Source organism: Glossina fuscipes, unplaced genomic scaffold (assembly GCF_014805625.2).
Source record: "Glossina fuscipes isolate IAEA_lab_2018 unplaced genomic scaffold, Yale_Gfus_2 110, whole genome shotgun sequence".
NCBI lineage: Eukaryota > Metazoa > Arthropoda > Insecta > Diptera > Glossinidae > Glossina > Glossina fuscipes.
The window spans coordinates 773,005-791,294 of record NW_023998453.1 but is presented as its reverse complement, the minus strand read 5'-3'; the positions used below and the strand labels follow the sequence as shown (position 1 = coordinate 791,294).

At 34.3% G+C, this 18,290-nt stretch overlaps 3 protein-coding genes and 1 pseudogene across 3 annotated transcripts; 1 reads left to right on the top strand and 3 right to left on the bottom strand.

Moving 5' to 3' along the window:
* The window catches only part of LOC119638816, a 1,586-nt pseudogene extending 187 nt beyond the window's left edge, over positions 1-1,399 (bottom strand).
* Positions 1,400-4,019: 2,620 nt separating this feature from the next.
* On the top strand, positions 4,020-5,185 carry LOC119638877 (ras-related protein Rab6-like). Its single transcript, XM_038035958.1, has one exon. The coding sequence runs from the start codon at positions 4,261-4,263 to the stop codon at positions 4,885-4,887; it is 627 nt and encodes a 208-aa protein (XP_037891886.1). The 5' UTR covers positions 4,020-4,260; the 3' UTR covers positions 4,888-5,185.
* Positions 5,186-9,712: 4,527 nt separating this feature from the next.
* LOC119638841 (tubulin beta-2 chain-like) lies at positions 9,713-12,596 on the bottom strand. The gene is made up of 2 exons (XM_038035893.1): positions 10,839-12,596; positions 9,713-10,747 (listed from the first exon to the last, which is right to left on the bottom strand). Exons 1-2 carry the CDS (start codon positions 11,229-11,231, stop codon positions 9,806-9,808), a joined length of 1,335 nt encoding a protein of 444 aa, XP_037891821.1. The 5' UTR covers positions 11,232-12,596; the 3' UTR covers positions 9,713-9,805.
* A 687-nt stretch (positions 12,597-13,283) lies between these two features.
* LOC119638861 (two pore potassium channel protein sup-9) lies at positions 13,284-17,414 on the bottom strand. The gene is made up of 3 exons (XM_038035939.1): positions 16,850-17,414; positions 14,665-15,065; positions 13,284-14,590 (listed from the first exon to the last, which is right to left on the bottom strand). Exons 1-3 carry the CDS (start codon positions 17,246-17,248, stop codon positions 14,308-14,310), a joined length of 1,083 nt encoding a protein of 360 aa, XP_037891867.1. The 5' UTR covers positions 17,249-17,414; the 3' UTR covers positions 13,284-14,307.
* Between the last annotated feature and the right edge of the window lie 876 nt (positions 17,415-18,290).

The window sequence follows — 18,290 nt, the reverse complement described above, 5'->3', positions numbered from 1 at the left end:
TTTTTTTTTTTTTTTAAATATTGCTTTTATTAAACTTGATTACATATATTAAACTCGTTAAATATAAATGAAATGTCGAAATACAGTGTGAATTCGTGTGAAAATGGGGCTCCACCATCTTAATGCTCTTCGGATTTGGCATCCTTTTCATATTGTTTCAGTGAACTCAATTTTGTCCGTTCTTTCATCTGCATACCAAGAATGCAATTCATGAGCAAACCTAACCGTAAATTGTTCGGACATATCTTTGAATATTTCTTGAATAGTATTAGAATTGCCTATGAAACGACATTTTCAGGTCACCTGAAATATCCCATAACGTTGTTTCGCTATTACGTGGAATCCATTCTATGCAGAAACTCCTGCATCGCTCTTGCATGCTTGGTACTAGTTCATCGACCTCTTTCTTACATTTGCGAGCACGATAGATGGCAGCTATTGTCAAGAAAAGACAATGGCGTGAGTAGTAGTCGAGCATCATATTTTTAACATCAAATATTTTTTCAGTTATTTCCGGCTCAATCAAAGTATCATATTTTTGCATGCCATGCGAATTTAGGAGCATAAACCCAGGCTTGAAGGCATGACATGTAGGCAAGGTTATAATATTGGCAGCCAATTTCGGTAGATCCATATTCAGTTGACCGGGAAAACGTAAATACTTAGTTACAGCGGACACAGTAGCAGATACTAAATGATTCAGATGACGATAGCGCGGAATCGTCAGTTTTAAGGCTCTAAAGCAAACATCGTATAAAGTCTCATTATCTATGCAAAAGGCCTCGTCCGTATTTCCCGTATGTTGATTGACACTTAATGTGGCATTACGGGATTCGACGACGACGTTATCAGATGTTTTGGACGAGGGAGATTCCTCGCTAATCTTCGCTGACAGTAAAGTTCCCATACGCAAATCTACCGATTCGAATATACTAGCGTCCAAACAATACACCAGTTGCAGGTCCTAAAAAAATACCAAGATTTGACATTCATTTTAAAATTATGCAAATAGGGAGTTTAAAGACGAAAAGAATCTTTTGCAGTTTACTTGTAGGTAGTCGCAATCTTCATATGCCTTTCGTATTATATCCAGAAATGAATCAACTAATTTGCCAACTTCCTTGCCATGACACTTCGTCCAATTATTGCAGGCAACTGAATGTCCGAACACAAAGTTATCGGATTTAAACATATGCTCAGAACCCACTATGTCAGAATCCGAATCTACCAGAATTGCGCACGGCACGTATTTAACGCTCTCCAACTCATTGCAACAAAAATTAACTTGTTCCAATTGCAAATCACTCTCATTGTAGCACGTACCAATGGCACCTACGCAATGCTTATCAGATGTAACCCCAATAAATTGATCAGCCTGTATGTGCACAATTTCACTCATCTTTTATTCGTTTTAATGCGATCCCTTTACAGGCTTTTAGTAATATGCAAAAGTATATCCCAAGCACTCACGCAGATTATTCTCAATCGTAAAAATAGCCTAACGCTCTTCAATATTTAAGAATTGCTAGCACATCTAATCGGAAAGTCTTACGCAGAATGTGTAACATAGAAGCTAATTTACATTATTCAACGAAATTTTCTATGTCTGACTTTCCGAAGCAAAGCTACTGCGTTGGAAAAATATTTACATTTTTTTATAAAGTAATATTCTGTCAATATCTTCGAATAACTATTTATACCCTGCATCACTTGTGCTAGAGGGCGTATAAAGTTTATCTGCTTGAAGAATTTGACATAGTCTCAACTTTTGTTAAGCTAAGCTTGTCTCTCCCTCTGTTTGTCTGAGTAGTGTCCATTTTTGTGTTCAATCTATAGTTGACAATGTTTGAAATATTTTCATATCATTTTATTATTGATGTGCTTTGACACACGCACGCAATTGAAAATGATTCAGATCGGACCATCTTTTCGCTGACTTCCCCTAAGTTCGCTTTATATTCCGAAGTTATACGAATATGAATAATAGTGAGACGTGGCCAACTATAATGTCACTACTTGTTCGTTCTAAGTATGATTCTGCGGCGGATAGGAATTTGCAATTATTCAGAAAACTTAAACGAATTCATATTCGGCTCAGATTTTTAAAAATACATTGAACAAATTTCGAAACATTTTTTTAAACAGTAGCAGAACATTTAATCTGATGTATTGAAACTTTATTAATAAAAGATTCAACACTAAAGTTCAAGCTCGACGCTAAACGTCAATAAGTTTCAAGATAGTCCATAAAAGTGCAAAACGAGTCTGTATCGTTATATGTTTGTTTCAAATGAAAAAGAAGAGAATGAGAGTATGAAAAAGTTAGAGTATGATAAGAACCAGTTTATTTTCCTTTCCTCAGTTGCTTATTTGCCGCAGCGGGAACGTAAGAACCCAAATCCAGTTCATTCCGGATAATTAATTTTCCCAAATAATAAATTCCCTAGAGAGGGAAAAACAAAGAGCACATTCCAGGCGCATTATACAGCTGCCGCCCGAGGAAAACTAGTAGCGGAAAAGCAAGTGAACGGATTAAAAATGAAGCCATGAACTTAGGCAATAGTAATATGCTTGTAAAAATGTATATAAACAGACTATTTGCGGAAGGCAGAGTCGGTCGGTAATACCAGACTGCGTGATATGATGGAAACCTTTTGACTGGGTGAGACGCCCTTAGGTTTTTTTACTTATTATTTAGTGATAATCCCAAAGAAATTGATCTAGAGAAGTGGATATTTCAGTTTTTCAATATTTGAAAACCACACTTATATAATTTGTGTCCAATTGTGCTGTACAACATTAGAATACATTCATTTATGTAAATCTTTGGAAAATTTTTGGGCTTTTTTTCTTTTATATACTTTCTTAGCATTTTTTTTGTATGTCCTAAAATTTATTTAATACAATAGTAATTTTTAATGCAATATAAAATTTTGTTTCCCTTTCCCTTTTCCCTTTTTTATTTCTCAGTTTCATTAAGCTCTTTGTGCATTTGTAAAATGGCTTTAAATTTTCGTTAAAAACCGTTAGCTGATTTTTTCCTTTACAAGATTTACAAAAAAAAAAAGCACCGTGTGTGGAGAAGGGAGAGAGCATAGAATGGCTTTCAATAAATTGCAACGCTTCGATTCTGTTGAAGTATGCGCGAAATTGAAGTTAATATTCTCGTAGATGATGCTTCTCTCGAGCAACTATTATTAATTTTAATCATTCATGTGTTCATTATTGTTTTTCATGAACAAGCTATGTTCTGATATATTCGCAATATATTCTCAATATATTAGAAAAATTTTATGCAGAATTTTCCAAAAACTTGCTTTAAAATTCGCACGAAACATTTTTTACCACTAGACGGACTGGGCGATATTGTTATCTCGATCGCTATAATATCTTATATCGTGGGGATTCCTATTATGAATATATTGAAACAATGGATACAAAGGGGCCGTAAGGAAATGGATTTCTAAGTCACTTAACATTTCCTTCTTTCAATATTTTTTAATTCAATCTTACTTAAAAATTATGTGAGACTAGTCTGCTTACCGACTATATAAGATCGATAGATGTTATGAAAAGGACACCAAAAGACAAGCATGTCTATATTGGTGAATTGATCGATGGTAAAAACTTCAAACCAAAAAGCGACCACTTAACTTGCTTTCTGCCGGGCACTCGGCTATATTGGGCCATCATTTCGATTTACCTGATTGTAGTTCTTAATATACAAGTTCTTTTCTTGTCGCTCGCATCATTGCGCATAATCGTCTTGTATTAATTACAAATTCTTTCTATGCTCTTTTATAATAATAAACAAATTTTTTTATTAAATCAATTGAAGTAGTTTTGCTTAATTGAAATATTTAAAAAATTATTATTAAAGATAAAATTATTGCTAGCTTTAGGTACAAATGTTACCAGACAGAGAGTCAGTAGTAGGATAACGTTGCCATAGACATTTTCTCTTTTCACTTTTTTCTCTTTCTCTTTTTCCATTCATCATTATTAATCATCATAGACTAGCCGTACAAGAGTTCATTGCATTACGAATAAAATAAAACAATATATTAACAAAAAGAAGAAAAACAAATTTAAATAAACTTAAGAGTGAAAGAAAGTTCACAATATTATCGAAAAAAAAACATTGTTAGTAGTAGTGTAACTGTGAACATATATCTCTGTCTAGTAAATCACATTTAAAAAACAATCATCATTTGTGCATACGCCTAAAACGCCTTTATCATTATTGCCTTGAGAGAAATCATGTCATCTGGCGATTTTGGAAATCCTTTGCGTAAATTTAAATTAGTTTTTTTAGGCGAGCAAAGTGTTGGGAAAACATCGCTTATTACTCGCTTTATGTACGATAGCTTTGATAATACCTATCAGGCGACTATAGGTATTGATTTTCTATCTAAAACGATGTATCTGGAAGATCGTACAGTACGTCTGCAATTATGGGATACGGCCGGTCAAGAACGTTTTCGTTCACTTATACCATCTTATATACGTGACTCAACGGTTGCCGTAGTTGTTTATGATATAACTAATGTTAATTCGTTCCTGCAAACCTCAAGGTGGATTGATGATGTGCGTACGGAACGCGGTAGTGATGTCATTATTATGTTGGTCGGTAATAAAACAGATTTGGCTGACAAACGTTTAGTATCAACTGAAGAAGGTGAACGTAAAGCGAAAGAATTGAATGTTATGTTTATTGAAACTAGCGCCAAGTCGGGTTACAATGTTAAGCAACTATTTCGTCGCGTTGCTTCAGCACTGCCTGGCATGGATTCATTTACAGAAAATAAGCCCGCCGAGGACATACAAGATATACAATTGGGTGCTCAAAATGAAACTAAAGATCCTGAGGGTGGTTGTGCCTGTTAAATATACGCAAAAAACGTAAACGTATTTACGCACAAATACACACATAAAACATACACGCAACACGCGCATACACACGCCAGACGCTAGGAATTAAAGGCATTAATTAGCAATACTGTGATGATGATTACGTACATTAGCGGCTATCTATACATTCGAAGCTAATAATGACATATAAATTACGTTTGCAATTAATTCTGTTTTGCTAAAAGATATTACTATAAGAAAGTCGGTGCTAAAGCAATAACGTACCCGCCTCGCATATCCTCATCATTTAAAGTTAATTGAAACGCTGCTAAATATTGAAATTTTTTTTTTTTTTTTTTTTTTTTGTGGGAGGGGAAGTCCCGGGTATAATTATGTAGTTACAACCTTTCAATTCAAAAAAAAATTAGAATTTTTACAATTGCAGGACTAAGGCCTTGCATTGAGGAGGACCCACTAAACGCATACCTTTTCGATCAGTATTTATTCATAAAAAATATATAAACAAACCACGAAAAGTTGGCCAAGCTGCCTGCCAAGCGAACGTCGTTCATTTTTGTCGATATAATTGAATTTCATGTACGAATCCTTCTTGCTCACTTCACCAAATGCAGGTCCCTTCTTATTGTGACACTCAATCAGGATCTAGAAAGAAAGTTTACAGACATGCGCCTTCAAGTTTTCACGAAAAATGAATGTCGTGACAACGAAAATGGCGAGTCGCGCGCTTTCCAATTATTTTCATCACTGCAATTATTCTATGTCTTTTGATATTGGAACAAATATGTTATCCAGAGATTTAGAGATTTTCATTACTTGTTCGCATTTCGGGATAATTATAATCATCCACGTAGTTAGGTACCGTATTTAGGTAATTTGTAAAAGTCTTTTTCAAGCAGAAACTGATTCATGGTTGAAGGAGAAGAAAACTAAAAAAAGTGGTCACTCATAGCATTACTGGTAGATATCGATCTAAACATCTCTGTAGATCTAAACTTTAATTGATTATAAAGAGTAATCACGGGCTTCGATTTTCATTACCAGAGCTGTACACTCAAGATAATGTGGTTGTTTAATTTTTTTTTTACTACCAAAGACTGATTATAGTTTAACTATCTCATTGACCTAGGTATCGGTAAAAAATTCTTGGTTCTTGATTCAGCTCGGCCGTCTGCTTATTGAAGTTTGCCAGAAATATAGAAAAACCAGATCTAGTAAACCCAACCTGTTTACCACCGAAAGTTAAATTATATTAATGTCTCTTCAACATATGAACTCCATAAAGTATATATATATTGAAATTCATTGTGACGTTTTCGGAAAATATCTACGCAATAAGACTTGACATTTGATGTGGAACGAGAGTGTATATCATTGAACTTATCAAAAAAATGTTAAATAATATATTTTTATGGTAATTGACACAAAATCCTAGAACTTTATTCGAAAGGCCGGCCAAAACAAAGGCTGGACGATTTATATTAATCATCATGAAGTTGACTTTTCGTATTGAAATCTTTGATTTCCACTGATCATTCTTACTTTAGAGAGTAATGTACTTTACATTGTATGTATGTCGATGTTTATATCCTACAGGTCCACCTTTTGTTATACCGACCGATTCAAGAATCATTTTCTGAATCGATTTAAGCTTGTCTGTCCGTCCGCCAATTGGCTATTTCCGACAATTTTGAGCAAATTTAGTAGACTGGTAGATGTGTTTTGGCTCAAAGATGAAAGCTATTGAAAGCGATTTGGATCGGACTACTTTTCCGAGCATGCCGCATAAAAAATAGCGTAATTTGAGAGTTTTGCCTCAAAAATCGCTTATCTCCACATTCGTGAAAACGACGTAAAAGATGACGACGTGAAAACTTCCTTTCTTCCCTTCCCATTAAATCGTTCCCACAGCAAGTGAATCTTCCGAATGATAAAAAAACTCAATTATCACTACTGCTTGAGGAAAATTCGTTCATAATAATAATTTATCATAAATATTAACCTTACCTTACCTTTGCGTCACGTCGGTCAATTTTTTAGGTCCCGACCCATAACAAAAAAGGAAGCCTGTAAATGCTGAAAAAATCTAATTTTTATTATTTTAAGATTCTGAGAAAGTCAATCATATAGGGAATAAGCATCACATAGATCTTTAGATCTTTAGACAGCGCCATATATAAGGGCACTCATGGAAGCAAACAGACCCTTCTAGGGCGCCAAGGCTTAATTCGTGGTTTGTTATGACGGAAGCAACTGTAAAATCTTTGACATGTAAATTGGACCACTCCACGTTAGACTTTTGAAGTATCCTTAAGTATGCGTGCTTTCATTAAAACTATACATTTACATAAAAATAATGTATAATATTCTTTTCATTATTAAGAAGCAAAGTGGTATAAGGTATCTAATGGTCGGCTTTGCCCGATTATAGCATTGTTAATTAATAAAATAAATTCTTTTAATACTTTACATATATTCCTACTTACTTCGAGCTACACCTGAACTGATTATAGGAGCAGTTGCAAGTATTAAAAAGTTTCTTATATTAAAAAAAAAAAAACAAAAAACAGGAAAAAAATTTAATTATGGCTTAGTTGGAAATACTTTCTTCATTAATATTTATCAACTAATTTTAATCTACCAAGCAAGCAATAAGCAAGCAGTCGAATGCAATTCATTTCGGTAATTTAAAATTTAATTTTTTTTTTTTGGAATTTTTTAAGAATCGTAATCGTAAATCTCGAACTAATAAATTTTGTTATTTTCCATAAGAATGATAAATCTAAGATCATATGCATCTCCCCCCTTTATATTTTTATGCATCTATGAAAACAGATTTTGATGAATTAGTGCTGAAATTTCAATTCAAACATACTTACACATGAACATCTCTTAGAATAATTTATGGCTTACAAGAACACAAGTTGGAAAATAATTAAATTCATTTTTAAATATATGCATTTAACAGAAAAAAAAAAAAAAAAAAAAAAGACAAGAAAATTAACAAACAAATAATTAAAGCAACGAGCACGTTTCCATTACGCAGTGTTTGTAAAACTAATTTAATAAAAATTCTACAAATAATATGCGTCTCGAACATTTTTATTTCTATGACGTGAAAGCTATGTGTGTAAACTGAAAACTTGATTCAGCCGATATTTGATGAAGGGATAATTTTTTTTTTTTTTTTTTTTTCCAAAAGCAATACGCACTGAAATCCGTAATTTTTTCTTTCCTTTTTTCTTAAATTATTTTTCCGCAGGGAGGAGAAGAACTTTTCTTTGTAGTCTTTATCTATTTTTAATTTCAAATATTTTTTCTTTCCCTTCAATCTTTTAGTTACCTGTTACTTTCCTACAAAAAGGAAAAATAGTAAATCTTCAAGAAGATAAATAACTAAACAAGCAAGCCTTTTCTTATAGCCTAATTCCGTATATTAAGAGATATATAGGACATGCATGCTTGGAATCTTTGCTAAAGTTGGGCATCGTTGGGCAGATATTCATTGAAGTAATTTTACCGTTCCACTTGAAATGAAAGTCGAATGAATGAAAGTCGCACCATTTTCGACAACAATACAAATCAATTCGCTTAATGAAATCAATGAATAAAAGCAGTTGCCTGACGAACGAAGAAAAGTTGCTTTGGAGCAATAACTTGGAAACCAATATTATCAGGAGATTTAAGCATAAGTTGAATTTCAAGCTATATTACTGGACTATTCGCAATATTAATGGACTAAATTAGTAGCTAACTGATGAATAAACTAAAAGAAAAGAAGAAAGAATCTTCAAAGCGAACACTAGCGGGAGATTCGCGTGTTATTATGGCATATATTTTAAATTGCAAACCGTTTAAAATTAAACCGTTTAAAAACTCTTTGCCCACACCATTCGACTGGATATTAAAAACCAAGCGGTCGAATCTTGGTCACGTTAGTCTAAAAATTATTCACATATAATGTCGTATAACGAATTTTGAACATTTGAGCATGACATTGACTCTTGAACAAAGTCTGCTTGCAAATCCGACGGTTGCCTATTCTTTCCGCAAAAATTGACCTAAACCCTGCCATATGGATAACAGTTTGGAGAAATTGATTCACACGATCGAATCATAACAGATTTCTTGAGGCATCGAAAATTAGAGTAGAGAGTAGAGGGCATCTGGATTTCTTTGAAAATCAGTCCACGTTTTATACAGAATTCATGAAAGTATTATTGAATTCGTGGCCCCTTATCCCCCTGAAAACAAGGTGAACTTGTTCGACAATTTGCTTGCCTTTGCTTTAGGATATATGTTGCAACATAAACTTGTTTGTAGTGCTGCTAACAATCAAATACACTGCTGCATATAAATTATTCTACTACCTGAAAGGAAAATTCTCTTTTTGATCATGCCGCGCCGAATGCTATTTAATATAGCTGGTCTCTGACAAAAGACGAGCAAAATCGTTGAAAAAGAATAAATTTCAATGCTTCGCACATGTCATCCATGCGCTGTGGTTACTCTGGCGGAAGCAAAGTTTGGAAATCAAAAAAAATTTCGAAAAAAAGATTTTTAATGCACTCACTTATCACGTGTACTATGTTCTCTATAAAATCTTGAGAAATTCCTCAGTAATTATTCTAAAGTACAAGGCCTCACCCATGACACTATTTTAACAGTTAATCAATCAAATTAAATTCATGTAAAAATAGTTTATTTGATTCACGTCTGACGTGAACGGCGATACAATCAATATAAGAAAATACAAAATTACTAACATTTTGAATGTGGAGAGATCCACACCCCTGTCCCATGTCAATAATTGGGTACTTCATTGACAATGAGAATAATTTTGTTTCTCTGTTAAATTTCGATTGTTAAGATTATTGATTTCGGTTTCATAACAAGATTTGGATTCAAAGTTCCGAAAGCTGATTGGAGTGATTATTTATTCGCGAGCCTCTTCATCCTCATCGAATTCGCCCTCTTCATCGGCAGTGGCATCTTGATATTGCTGATATTCCGAGACCAAATCGTTCATACTGCTTTCAGATTCTGTGAATTCCATTTCATCCATGCCCTCGCCAGTATACCAATGTAAGAAAGCTTTTCGTCTAAACATGGCTGTAAATTGTTCAGAGACACGTTTAAACAATTCTTGTATAGCAGTAGAATTGCCTATAAATGTTGCAGACATTTTCAGACCACGTGGGGGTATGTCACATACGGCAGTTTTACAGTTGCTAGGGATCCACTCTACGAAGAAACTGCTGTTTTTATTTTGTATGTTTAACATTTGCTCGTCCACCTCTTTCATAGACATACGACCACGAAATATAGCTGCCACGGTAAGATAGCGGCCATGGCGTGGATCACAAGCCGCCATCATGTTTTTGGCATCAAACATTTGTTGTGTAAGTTCGGGTACAGTCAGAGCACGGTATTGCTGGGAACCTCGTGAGGTAAGCGGGGCGAAACCAGGTATAAAGAAATGCAACCGTGGAAATGGGACCATATTAACGGCCAATTTACGTAAATCCGCGTTTAGCTGACCGGGAAAGCGCAAACACGTAGTTACACCAGACATGGTGGCCGATACTAAATGGTTTAAATCACCGTAAGTGGGTGTAGTTAGTTTTAAGGTTCTAAAGCAAATATCATATAGAGCCTCGTTGTCAATACAATAAGTCTCATCCGTGTTTTCCATGAGTTGATAGACACTCAGCGTTGCATTGTAGGGTTCAACGACTGTATCAGATACTTTGGGTGAAGGTACTACGGAGAAAGAGCTAATGATACGATCTGGATATTCTTCACGGATTTTTGATAATAGCAACGTCCCCATACCAGAGCCCGTACCACCACCTAAAGAATGTGTTATTTGGAAGCCCTGAAAAGAAATTGCCCAAGTCCACAATAGAAACATGTTCTCTCACGACTTTTTCATAATTAAGTATATGCAGTAATAAAGTAACGGCTACCTGTAAACAATCGCATCCTTCCGCTTCTTTGCGAACCACGTCAAGAACTGAGTCTACTAATTCTGCTCCCTCTGTATAATGTCCTTTCGCCCAATTATTACCTGCGCCCGATTGCCCGAATACAAAATTATCTGGTCTGAAAACTTGGCCAAAAGAGCTTGAACGCACCGAATCCATTGTGCCTGGCTCTAGATCTACAAGTACAGCTCGAGGTACGTATTTACCGCCTGTGGCTTCATTGTAGTAAACATTAATGCGTTCCAATTGCAAATCACTATCGCCATAGTATGATCCAGTGCAATCTATGCAATGCTCATCAGATATAACCTCCCAAAATTTGCCGCCAATTTGATTGCCGCATTGACCAGCTTGCAAATGTACAATTTCACGCATTTTCTGTTCCCCCTACTTCTCGCCTTTCAATTGCAAACGTAGTTAAGATTTTTAAGATTTAGGATGCACCCGATACGATCCAAGTATTTAAGTCACTCTTTTAGGATTTATGCTTTTTTCCCGTTTTACTTTTAGCATCCAATTCGTTTAATATATGCGAAATTTTTTTTTTAATAAAAACATCCAGAAGTTAAATTATTAAAAAAAAAAAATAATAAAAAGCGCCCTGCTTGCCTGAAGGTTGAAAAATCTTTGAAATGAATATAAAAAATTTTCTATACATTTTTTATCATTGAATTTTTTACATAAAGTTGCTGCGATACTTAAAAGGAAAACTATAGAAGTGTTTTTATTACGCATAGTGCGATTTCGTTTAACAAGCACATATACATAAATACATATTTACATGGATCTAAATAGATATGTATATATGCATACACCTTCTCCTTTTTTTAACATGATCAGTCACTCCGAGAATGTCGCCTACGATAGTTAGAAAAAAGTAAAGAAAGGGAAAGAGAAAGACACAGACACTAACCGCAACCTTGTGTGCGTGTGTGTGCTGACTCGGTGGGTGTTCTGGCTTTACCCACTAAGTACTCATTCCACTAAAGAAAACTCTACCGTACCAAACTTTGAATATTGACGTAGTAATCGCGATTTGTATCCACTCGTCCACTCATATACGGACATATACATTGAATAGATTCTTCATCAGCGTAATACTTTTCCAATAACTCAAAACTTTCGTCGGCTTTGCAACTTTATGAGGTGCTTTCATGAACCCACTCTATTTATTTAAACTTTCAAGTAATTAGACGGAAAGTGGTCAAAGGGAAATTACAAGTAATCAATAAATTCGTGGCATCGTCAACACTCGCGCATGCAACTCGCTTATATTTGCCCCAAGTGGATCGGAAGAATATTTGCAGCGATCAAAATTACCCAAGTTGTTGCTTAATTTTTGAAAGGCTAAACCTCAGCGCAGTTTGCCACTAATGCCGTTGGACAAGATGGGAAACGTAGCGTACGAATTGTAGTCTTGTAGCTCGGAGAACCAAATTTTTGCATATCATTTCATGTTTCCTTCCGCCTGATTCTTCTTTGCAAACTATAGTCTTAACTTACACCAATATAATCACGATTGAAACTGCGCTCGGCTCATCCAAAATTCCTAAAAACTAAAAGACATAAAAGTACAGAGCAATCTGGGAAATCTAATCTTTGGAAATTCAAGCAAACATTGACTTACTTATAGACATTATAATCAAGGAAAGCAGCTTTTGTTGTGTGCTCTCCTTCATATAGGTGCTACGTAGATTCAATTGAATCTGTTCAAAAGCAATTCTTGCTGTTTGCCCTTAGAAATTTGGGTTGGGATCCAATTGCCTCTCTTCCTCCGTATGAAAATAGGTTGCTTCTGCTGCCCTTACCGTCTCTTGAGAAACGTAGGTTTGTTCTTGGCGTTTCCTTTGTAATCAGAGTAAAAAATGGTACTATTGACTCGCCTTCATTACTGGGTGAAATAAGCTTTAATGTCCCTAACCGCTACTCTAGGCACTTTACCTTGGTTAAGCTTAGTCAGTGTAAATTTAATTATGAGCTGTTTAATCCGCTCAGAGTCGTTTGCAACAATCTAAATGACGTCTACCACTTATTCGCGTTATCGGACTCTTTAAAGTCCATGAAAGCAACATTGCTTAATACGCGTGATTTACCTATGTCGTACTTAAACTAGCTTTTAAATTTAAAAAGTCGTTACGTTTCGAAAATGAATTATTGACAATTTATTATCGGTTGCCAGGCTTATGCATGTTTGCGATGGCTTAGGGGTTCATTTGCAATTTGATCCTGTACCGATTGTAAGTGTGGCTCTATGCTGATAGTGTTCATGCTTTTTTTTCCTTTTTTTTTTTCTTCTTATTTGTTTTATTGTACTTATACTAAATTTTATTATTAATTAATATAAGTTTTGCATTATGAGCCACTTGAACTCGACTGTTATTTGTTTAGTTGAGTTTCTAGTATAAGTAAAATTAAAAATAAATAAATAAATAAATAAATAAATACCCTATATATAGGACTTGAATGCAAATCTCGGTTTATCTTGGCCATACAAGACCAAATATTATTGCAATGTAAAGCCATGTAGAAACCGTATCATGAGAATCTTTTTATATATGGGTAGTGGTCAGGAAAGTAGATCTATTTTATGCAAAAACTTATATAGTAAATTTTTTATTTTTTTTATTTTTAATCACTCGAGAGATGTCTATTCGTATATTACGATGTAAGAAGTAAGAAAAGAGAAAGCGATAAGAAGGTGACTAATTTAGTGCTTGTATACCCATTCGGGAAGTTTTATGCCTGCAATTACGAACGAAGTAAACTCCACAGCACTTGAGATTTGAATCTGCGAATATTAACAACAGCAAACTGTATGTGTGTAAGAATTATTATGCGTATTAGGTGAGAAGATTTAAAAACCAGTCTCATACGATCGAAATTTCTTCCATTCGAATATATTAAAAAGAAGAAACCTCTCTTCCCTGACCTATCGCACACCAAATAAATATGATTGCAACCAATGCTGCTTCATGGGATCCACTTAAGTCACATGATCATACAATTTCACATAATGTACCAAATATGAAAGGGTTTCATTTGATTCTAGGAGAAACTCTTTCCAAATATTATTTACTTACGTGGCGAAAAGTTTGCTCTCTCTACAAGAATTTTTTGTTGCAGAGAAAATTTGCTTCAAAAAAAAAATTGCATAAGAAGAACAGAAACTTGTCAATAATTTGATAATTTGTATTAATGTTAGTATATAAGGAGGATTAAAAACACACCCATAAAAAAGTAGATTTTTTCAATATTGAACAATAATTGATGCAATAAGAATATATATGATGCATTACGGAGTACTACAGGGACTATCGGAAGTATATTTTAAGACTTTATAGCTAAAACATTCAGAAGACTTGGATACATCTTTCATACAACAATTCAAACAGCAACGAGACGACGATAAATGACTACAGTCACAATCTGCCAGCTCGGGCAATGATTGATATCAAACTGAAGCCCTCTTTAAACTTAGATTGCTAGCAATAATATCGGTAGGACGAAAATCGGGATCAGCAAATGGTTCATGATTCATGCAACGCGTACCGCCCAAGCATGTGCACGAACAAATTGATGCAGTCTCATCGAATTCATTTGTATAATTCGAATTGCTTAATAATTTACCCTGCATATTATATGAAGTTGAATGTTCGGTATCGAAAGTAACGGGTTGATTGGCCGCAGCCAAATTTTGAGCATCCTGTTCATCGCGTTTAGCATCCTCTGCTTGCCTAAAAAATCGTCGATAAAACCAATGAAATTAATTCTCAATTCGCAATTTGTAATCGATTCAATGATTACTTACATTGTCATAAAACGTAAAACCAATAAATTAATACTGGCTGCCACTACTGCCAAACCAAATAATATAAATACTAAACTTAATGCCACATAGCCTGGTTTATTGGTTAATGCCTGATCGTTTTGTAAAGCGACATAGTCACCAAAACCGATAGTGGTTAGGGTAACAAAACAATAATAAAAGCTATCAAAATAACTCCAACCTTCGTAGCGTGAAAATACTGCCGCGCCAGTTGTTATAATAATCGAAGATAGCATTCCTGTGGCCAGCATTAAATTCATTTCGGTGGCCTCGGTATGTGCGCATTGCAAATAACGTTTCGCTCTTCGTATAATAACGGAAGCAAATTTATTTAAACGTTCACCAATCGATTGAAACATCACTAAACCAAGGGGTATGCCTACCTAAAAATAAAAGCAAAATAGTATTAAATACAAATAATTTTATTTATTTTACAAATACATCTCGACTTCTTACGATTTTTGAAAAATTCAATTCATTTGGCAAAAGAAATGATTGCGACTTTAATTTGAGGTTATAGATATATATATGGACAAGAGATTGCGGTTAATGGACCTACTTTGACTTTTATTTCTTATTACTGATTACCTATTTTATAATAATGTGCACCCTATTCTCTATGTATATAATAATATCGCTACATTATAATAGAGCAGATTTTCTTCTACAGATATGCATGGCTTAAGTATGTGTTCGGTTACGTTGGAAATTTTTCTTTGAAGGCAAATGAAATGCGACTGGTCTCGAAGTAAACGGAAGATGCTATCAATGTGATGTTCAAGCAAGGTTCTGGGATCACCCATCGACAAAAGATTTGAATAAAATAATGTGAAGATGTTGGCAGATGGTTTTGAATCTCTCTCTTGTATTGAAATAAAAGCAAGAGTCAATAAATTCTTACTATAGGAAATATATGTCCGCTTATAAATATATGTTTAACTACGCACGTAGATGCTGCCTAACTCTTATGCGATGCTGCCAAACTGTTATTATTATTATTAATTTTGCCAGAGAAATAAATTCTAAGACTAAACTCTTAAAAGCACTAGGATCTAAGGCTATCGGCTTTTATTAAAAACTATACCGCACTTGAGATTCGAACCGACGACCGTTGACTTGCTAGTCGAGATTCCTCGCCTTCGGCTACTCAGGCGGATTGCTAAACTGTTAAAAATACGTTACGCCGAAGAAAACTAATATGATTATTAATGGAGAGAAATTATTGGATCACTTAATTGACAACGAAACCAGAGACTCGAAGTTATTCTGATACTCCAAACGCAACTTTGTCAAATTAATATTTTTAACAGGGGCGGGGCTAATCTCCATCCAAAGCAAAGTTTCTTATGATAGCTCATTATAATTTATTAAATTATTTAAATATAAAGAGCACAAACCTCACAGTCGGGCATCACCTTCCCAATTAGAATTATATAGCTGCCTTCACGGTAAGATATATCGCATTCCTATATAAAAACTAGTTTTTCATTGAGAATGGCACTAACAATAAAGCTGTGTAATCTCAAACACATCACCATGCATTTATACATCATAACATAATCACAACTTTCTACTCAGTGTTGCTATAGGTTTAACGTCGTTATCATATAAGAAGTTGTAAGAACGTTTACATGGGAAGGGATTGAAAATGTGACACTATCCGATCTAAATTTGTTTTATGCATATAGAATGCCAAAATGCTATTTTTTGTTAATTTTTCTCCCGAAATATTATGATTGAAAAATGTTTGAAAGCAGACTGATTCTAAAAATGATTCAATTCAGATTCAAGCTCATGGCATTTTTGTCCAAAACATGGCAGTGTTATAAATTGCATCGAACATAAGTGTACCAACAATAAACGTCAACATGAACAATTGCAAATCGTTTCACAAAACTGTAAGATGGATCGGATCCATCTACTTAAAGGGACTCCTTAAAGGAACTCCTTATGAATGAACATAAATATAAACATGAGCCAGTGGTCCCATAAATTATTTCTTCGCTTTAAAAATATATATGCATATATATAATGAAATCTATCAATAGACGTGTAAATATATTTTCACCGAAAATCGCTTCTTATCTGGATGATAAGATAATGATAAGATAAATAATTTTATTTATTTTGTAATCTATTAAAGAGAGAATTTTCAAATTATTCTTACCATTGCGTAGGCCATACAGAACGCTTTGCCGCCAATAGTAACCGGTGTCGAATGACCGTAACCGATCATCGCTAATACGACGGTGGCAAAATAAAATGCACCTGCAAATTTCCATTGTGGACCGGCTTTGTGTGGCTTATTTTCAATTATAACAATTTCCATCATACGAAAATCTTCACTCGAAACATTATATTTTTTAATAAAATTTTTTTTTAATGTTTGCAAAAAATCATAACGTTTCGCTTCAAATTCAGATTCTAAACTATCAAAAACTGCAGCACCAATCAGAAGATACGTAAATGTGCAGACCACCAATGATAGCGTCCTAACATTTTGACGCTTCATGCTGCACTGTGTCAAAAACTCGATAATATAATTGAAATACGAATCAATAAGCATTCAATAGCTTTTCTCGTTAAACCGATGAATTACATGCAAAAATTTTTCCACAAGAAAAATTGAAAAGAAAATTAATTAATGCAAAATGAAATAATTTACACGAAACTGTTTTCGTTTTGTTTTCAAATTTGTTTAAAATGGAAGATCTTTTGTTCATAACAAAAATCAATACATTCAGGATAATAACAATAATAAAGTTTACATCATGCGCAAAATCCTTTTATGTCAATTATGGCAATTGTAAATCTTCGTGAAGTGGACAGCATTTATCCAATGTTCACAAAAATTCTTAATGATTATATTTTATATATTACAAGTCCCATCTTCCCAGCTTAGAAAGAAGATAGACTTTAAGAATTAAAAGGTAAAATAATTCACCAGCTTCTTAACTTAAACAAATCTATTCTCGGCGAAAATGAGAAAAAGGTTGTTATTGCAAAGAAAATTAAAAGGTCACCATCCGCCATTAAATACGGTTTGTATTTTGCAAAGGAATTGAACATTCCCGTAAAAATTTCCGGCAATTTTGATCTTAAGTCTCTGTGGTTTTCGATTGGCTACTCTTGTGCCATGTTGCGCGGTCAACGTACAAAAAGAAGAATACTCCAAATTACGTCTTCGGGAGTCTAGTTGAAGAAGAAACTAAAAGAAACGGGAAAGTGTTGGTTGGTATCTCCTATACACAGACACCTCTAAATCTGCCGATCTTCCACCTGCTTATGCCGTGGTAAATGCTTGAAGACATGCTCTAGTTAACTCAACAATACTTCACGAAAGTGCTTCAACTTTCACAACCGACGGCTATGATCTTCGCTGACTATCATTTTTCATTTGAAACAGCATTTATTGAGAAAAGTTGCTACAATATATTATATATTAATCAAAATGTTTTCCATCATTTTTCACAATTTTTTCCCATCTTTCTGGCAACATGGCAATACCGAATCGACCCATTTTTAAACTTCTTCAGCATTTCCAAACCGCGTGCCAGCCAAACAAAACTATTCAGGAGACGTACAAGGGGAGATGAATTTATATTTTT

Bases quoted from the DNA above. Each gene is read 5' to 3' on its own strand.
- LOC119638877 (XM_038035958.1), top strand. From the start codon at position 4,261: ATGTCATCTGGCGATTTTGGAAATCCTTTGCGTAAATTTAAATTAGTT.
- LOC119638841 (XM_038035893.1), bottom strand. From the start codon at position 11,231: ATGCGTGAAATTGTACATTTGCAAGCTGGTCAATGCGGCAATCAAATT. The intron at 10,748-10,838 runs GTAGCCGTTACT...ATTTCTTTTCAG, and splicing joins AAGGATGCGATTGTTTACAG to GGCTTCCAAATAACACATTC.
- LOC119638861 (XM_038035939.1), bottom strand. From the start codon at position 17,248: ATGCTTATTGATTCGTATTTCAATTATATTATCGAGTTTTTGACACAG. The intron at 15,066-16,849 runs GTAAGAATAATT...TTTTATTTTTAG, and splicing joins TCTGTATGGCCTACGCAATG to GTAGGCATACCCCTTGGTTT. The intron at 14,591-14,664 runs GTAAGTAATCAT...ACGATTTTTTAG, and splicing joins GTTTTACGTTTTATGACAAT to GCAAGCAGAGGATGCTAAAC.